Source organism: Theobroma cacao, chromosome 4, assembly GCF_053813885.1.
Source record: "Theobroma cacao isolate CCN51 chromosome 4, ASM5381388v1, whole genome shotgun sequence".
Taxonomy (NCBI): Eukaryota; Viridiplantae; Streptophyta; class Magnoliopsida; order Malvales; family Malvaceae; genus Theobroma; species Theobroma cacao.
The window spans coordinates 4,229,506-4,234,472 of NC_142642.1; the positions used below are offsets into that span (position 1 = coordinate 4,229,506).

Consider the following 4,967-nt stretch of genomic DNA (forward strand, 5'->3'; position numbering starts at 1 on the left):
CTCCTAGCATGCAAACATGCTATCCACCACATGTATGTCATGACTAATATTTTTATAGAGTCGGGCTTGTCATCTTCTCCCCCACTTGAATCAACCATATGATCCTTCTTCATGATTGATTTCGATATCCGGCTAAATATTAATAGTTTAATATTTTTTTATTAATAAAATATTATTTTATTCTAAAAATTTCATCTTGTCTCCTTGGTACCCAAAATACCTTATTATGCCTCACTTGACTTCCGAATCGCCTTTTATCTCACAAATTCTCTTCCGATAAAATTATTATTATTTTATTATTATTTTCTCACTTGCGGAATATTTTATCCTAAACTACTCCTTTCGTCTTTTATCACTTTTAAACATTTTAATTGACCTCAATTTGCATTCGATCAACTTTATTTATCACCGTATCAAAGTATGGGGTATTTCATAAATATTTATTTTTCATCAAATAAACGGTTTCTATTAAAACCCTAAAAAAAAATCCATCAAAGGAAGGAGTTTCCCAAGTGAAGGAATTTTCTACCAGAGGTTGGAAGTGGAGGACTCTCATATTCACCTTCAATAACTGGACAATTTTGCTGTATTAGCTTTACAACAGCAAGCCCATCCTTTGTCAAATAGTTTGCAGATCAAGATACTATACCAAAGTTTTACAAGTATGAGCTTTGCCCCTTATGACATATTAAATTTTCATTTATCCTTTTTATTTTCCCTTGATTCTTAATGTGAGTCTGTTTTCAAAATTTTATGCATCCGGTCAAAATAGAAATTTTATTTATTTTTGCATGGCAAGAATGTGCGTCATGTATCATAACAATTCTTGATTAGTCTTTTTCTTCTGTGTTTGCATAATTTCAGCATCAGACTTTTTCACTTCACGCCAAATAATTCTCAGTTCACATTGGAAAGTCTCGTTCTTACTGAAACTGATATTGGGAACCAAAAATGTATAATATGGGGGAGTTGTTGTTGACTTTGGGCAAAATATTGAATTGACTGTACATACTTGAAGATGATAGATAAGGGCGTTTGACTGGCTGAACTGGAGAACAAAAACATTGGTATTTTCCTGAAGTTGATACAAGACAATGAAAACAAAGCTCAACTCTACCCACCAAAGTTTTATAGACTTATTGTGGAAAAAGCAGTAGATTGACCAGTAATTATCATAGGAAATGCCCGTACACCTTACCAGTATTCAGAACCTTTCTCATGCTCCTAACTAGTTCCGTTGTGGTCTCCTTAGCCCCGTTGGTTTATTGTCTTCGATGGCCCTTTACCCTTGTCTTCTATCTTGTTGTTTTCAGCCCCAGACAGATCCAGGAAAATTTTGTTGGCCAAGCAAATGAGACTTTGAATTTGTTCCTGGCATCCGTGAATTACAAACTCAATGATAAATATGCATCAACCTTCTAGAGGACCTAAATTGTTAAAAAAATGAACAGAAAATAGTATTGAAGATGAAAATAAGGTCTGCACATTTGCATTCAATTTCAATGTATTTATATATTGTAGAAGTGTAGGACTTGATAGATTGTTACATAAATAAAATCTTACTAGAAAATATGTTGATCTCTTGAGATATTGAAGATTGTTAGAGAAATAAAATCTTATTAGAAAATATCTTATTAACTATTTTAATTTCCGAACACTTCTCAAGTCGTCTTGTCTAACCGCTATTGGTATTTAACCTTCCTTGTGACTTACTCTAAAAATCTAAAGGGAAAGGCAATGACTTGTACCCTCAGAATTGCACTTGAATGAGACTTGTAAGTTTGCTTTGCTAGTGATGGAATGGACAACCATGTTTTCTATAATTTCTCCAATATTATTATAGTGTAGTAAGTTTTTTATTTAATATTTCATGATTATTTAAGGTTGTAATTATATATTTTTTATATTTAATATGTGTAGGTTAATGGAGAATAAAGAAAATAATTTGTCAGATGCAAACTATTTGCATGAACTTTCAAAAGATGATATTCTAAATTTGGAGTTTGATGATTTAGAAGATGTTTATAAATTTTATAAAGCGTATGCTTGTGCAATGGGCTTTGGTGTTCGTAAAGGTAGTTGTAGGCGAAACAAAGATGGAATTGAAGTTATGAAGCATTTTGCTTGTTCGAAGGAAGGACATAGGGCTGAAAAATGGGAAAAGCTAGAGAACCGGGTGCGAGAGCCTAAAAGGTCATCTAGAACAGATTGCAAGGCTAACATTCGGGTCATTCTAAACAAAGATACAGGAAAATGGTATGTTTCACATTGTGAACTTGAACATAATCATCAGATGGTAAATCCCGCTCAAATATGTTTAATTCGTTCGAATAGGCAAATTAAAGTAGCCGATGTCTGTGAAGCAAAAGCTGTGAAAGTTGCAGGTATCAAAACATGTCAAGTAATGAATGTTTTTGCAGCTTAAGCAGGGGGCATTCAAAATGTTGGTTTTACTCGTAAAGATTTTTATAATCGTATGGCAACCGAAAGACATGTTGAAGTCAATGATGGTGATGTTCAAGCGACGCTGTTATATTTTGGAGTGAAAAAAGAAATAGATAATGGCTTCTACATGAAGCATACGACTTATGATGATAACAAATTGAAGAATTTATTTAGGGCTGATTCGATATCAAGATCAGATTATGCTTGTTTCGGTGATGTTTTGGCATTTGACACAACTTATAAGAAAAACACATTTAATTTGCCTCTTTTGGTTTTCATTGGTGTGAACCGTCATCATATGACCACCATTTTTGCATTAACATTGCTCACAAATGAAGATGCTGAAAGCTATATTTGGGCTTTGACCACATTTTTAGAATGTATGATGAATAAAAAGCCAATATCTGTGGTTACTGATGGAGACCGAGCTATGAGAAAGGCATTGAAAATGGTGTTCCCTGGAGTATGACACAGGCTATGCTCTTGGCATCTTGCCCGTAATGCCCAAGCAAACATACCACTACCTGGATTCGTTCAGAATTTTAAAGCTTGCATGAAATCTTGGTGGACGATTGATAAGTTTGAAAGAGAATGGAAAGAGATGGTAAAAAAGTTTGCATTACAAGGACATCAATGGATAGATGAGATTTATAAAAAGAAGCATATGTGGGCGCAATCACACTTGAGTGGTCATTTCTTCGGAACAATTATGAGTACATCACATTGTGAAGGTTTGAATACTTTTATAGCTTCTCTTGCAAAAGAGAGGAAGACGTTATTGGAGTTTGTTAGAGCAATTGAAGATGGAATTAAAAATATTCGAAATAATGAGATTGGTGAAGATTACATATCCATCCATACAAAGCCAGTTTCAAGCCAAATTTTCAAAGATATTGAAAAGCATGCTGCAAGTGTTTATACAGGAAGAGCATTCAAAAAGTTTATAGATGAGATGTGCCTACAACAATTGTTTTACCATGAATGTCGCTTCGATGATGAGCCATCTATACGGGTGTACCAGTTGATGAAGTATGGAGATCTTTTTGAGCGAATACGTGTGGAGTTTCATGTAGATGATGAAAATATAAAATGCTCATGTCTTAAATTTGAAACAGATGGTATACCATGTCCACATATCATTCATGTGATGATTTTAGAGCAATTAAATAGGATCCCTTTGAATCTCATAATGAAAAGATGGACAAAAAATGCCAAAGATGATGCACCTACAGTTGTGGATGATAATGTTGATCCTAAATACCAGAAAATGCTACGGTATGCTTCTCTGAGCTCTCACTGTAATAGGTTATGTCATGTCGCTTCTCAATTCGCCGAGACATTTAACAAAGCAAGGAGTGAAATAGCTAATTTAACAAGACGATATGAAGAGATGTGCAAAGTCAATACAGATGAAATTTCTAATTTGGCAGAGCATGTTCGTGATCCTACTAGAGTGAAAGTTAAGGGCAAAGTTGGAGCTAAATTTGAAGGGAAAAAAAGCCACAAAAATGTGGCAATTGTAGGATGGTAGGTCACACAAGGAATAAATGTCCACAACTAGAGCTAACACTTTGTAATTTGGACTCAAGCAGTTGCCTTCTTGATGATAATGATGTTGATGTATATGAGAGAAATAAAGAAGTATGGCCATCTCAATTGGGAACACTTTTTGGTGGTGATTCATCAGGTATAATAATATAACATATATTATTATTAAATGACTAATGATGATAATTATTACATATTTGTTTTATTTATTATCTGTTTTTCTTTTTTTATAGGAAGAATAACGCATAAAAATGACAATGACGTTCCAAGGAGAAGCTGCAGGTACGTAAATTTGCAATTTTAATGGGAACTTACACCTGTCTATTAGTATCTGCCAACTTTTGTAATGTGAAGGAAGTACATCAATGATATTCTTTCTTACTACTACAGAAATGAGATTTATTCATTTGTTTGTTTGTGTCGATTGGAGTAGGCAATGATATTGATAAGGCTGTGTTCTTAATAGTTAAAAGTGTTAAGTCTGACATGTATCCTGATGTTGTAGTGTGAAACTAGCAAGGCAAGGCAACAATAAGTTGCCTTGATCGGAGCTTGTAAAATATTGTCTTTGTGGTGTTATACTTCTTTTTGATCGCGGTGGCATGATTCTGTATTGCATTTGTAAAAAATTACAATAGCTAAGTTCACTAGCTCATTCAGTACAAACTGAATTTCCTTTTTAAAGTTGTTAGCCTCCATATTCTTTAATTTATTTTTTTATTAATGCATAGTAATGTTTAAGTTTATTCTTAGCCCCACAAAGGCCTAAAATTTTTGAACCCTCTCTTGGTTCTAGTGGGGGCTTGGTTGTTCTCAAAGACTTGGACCTTGCATGGACTTCTTCTGATGTTATAAGCTGTAGCTAAGAAGGAGGTTGAAGTTTGTGTTTAGCAAAACATACCAGCCAGAGTATATTAATTCCAGCGAAAAGTTTACAGATTTAGAACATTGTAGACACTAAATTAAAAATATAA

General features: G+C 33.8%; 2 protein-coding genes across 2 annotated transcripts; both read left to right on the forward strand.

The window, feature by feature from the left end:
• The first annotated feature begins 1,924 nt into the window (after positions 1 to 1,924).
• LOC108661546 (protein FAR1-RELATED SEQUENCE 5-like) lies at positions 1,925 to 2,914 on the forward strand. The gene is made up of 2 exons (XM_018118974.1): positions 1,925 to 2,384; positions 2,430 to 2,914. The coding sequence occupies exons 1-2, from the start codon at positions 1,925 to 1,927 to the stop codon at positions 2,912 to 2,914; spliced, it is 945 nt and encodes a 314-aa protein (XP_017974463.1).
• A 132-nt stretch (positions 2,915 to 3,046) lies between these two features.
• Positions 3,047 to 4,503, forward strand: LOC18601217 (protein FAR1-RELATED SEQUENCE 5-like). Its single transcript, XM_018118975.1, has 3 exons — positions 3,047 to 3,972; positions 4,038 to 4,132; positions 4,427 to 4,503. The coding sequence occupies exons 1-3, from the start codon at positions 3,047 to 3,049 to the stop codon at positions 4,501 to 4,503; spliced, it is 1,098 nt and encodes a 365-aa protein (XP_017974464.1).
• Positions 4,504 to 4,967: the final 464 nt, after the last annotated feature.

Coding starts and splice junctions, on each gene's coding strand:
- LOC108661546 (XM_018118974.1), top strand. CDS start 1,925: ATGGAGAATAAAGAAAATAATTTGTCAGATGCAAACTATTTGCATGAA. Junction 2,385..2,429: donor AAAAGCTGTGAAAGTTGCAG/GTATCAAAACAT, acceptor CAGCTTAAGCAG/GGGGCATTCAAAATGTTGGT.
- LOC18601217 (XM_018118975.1), top strand. CDS start 3,047: ATGGTAAAAAAGTTTGCATTACAAGGACATCAATGGATAGATGAGATT. Junction 3,973..4,037: donor AATGTGGCAATTGTAGGATG/GTAGGTCACACA, acceptor GGACTCAAGCAG/TTGCCTTCTTGATGATAATG. Junction 4,133..4,426: donor TTTTGGTGGTGATTCATCAG/GTATAATAATAT, acceptor CGATTGGAGTAG/GCAATGATATTGATAAGGCT.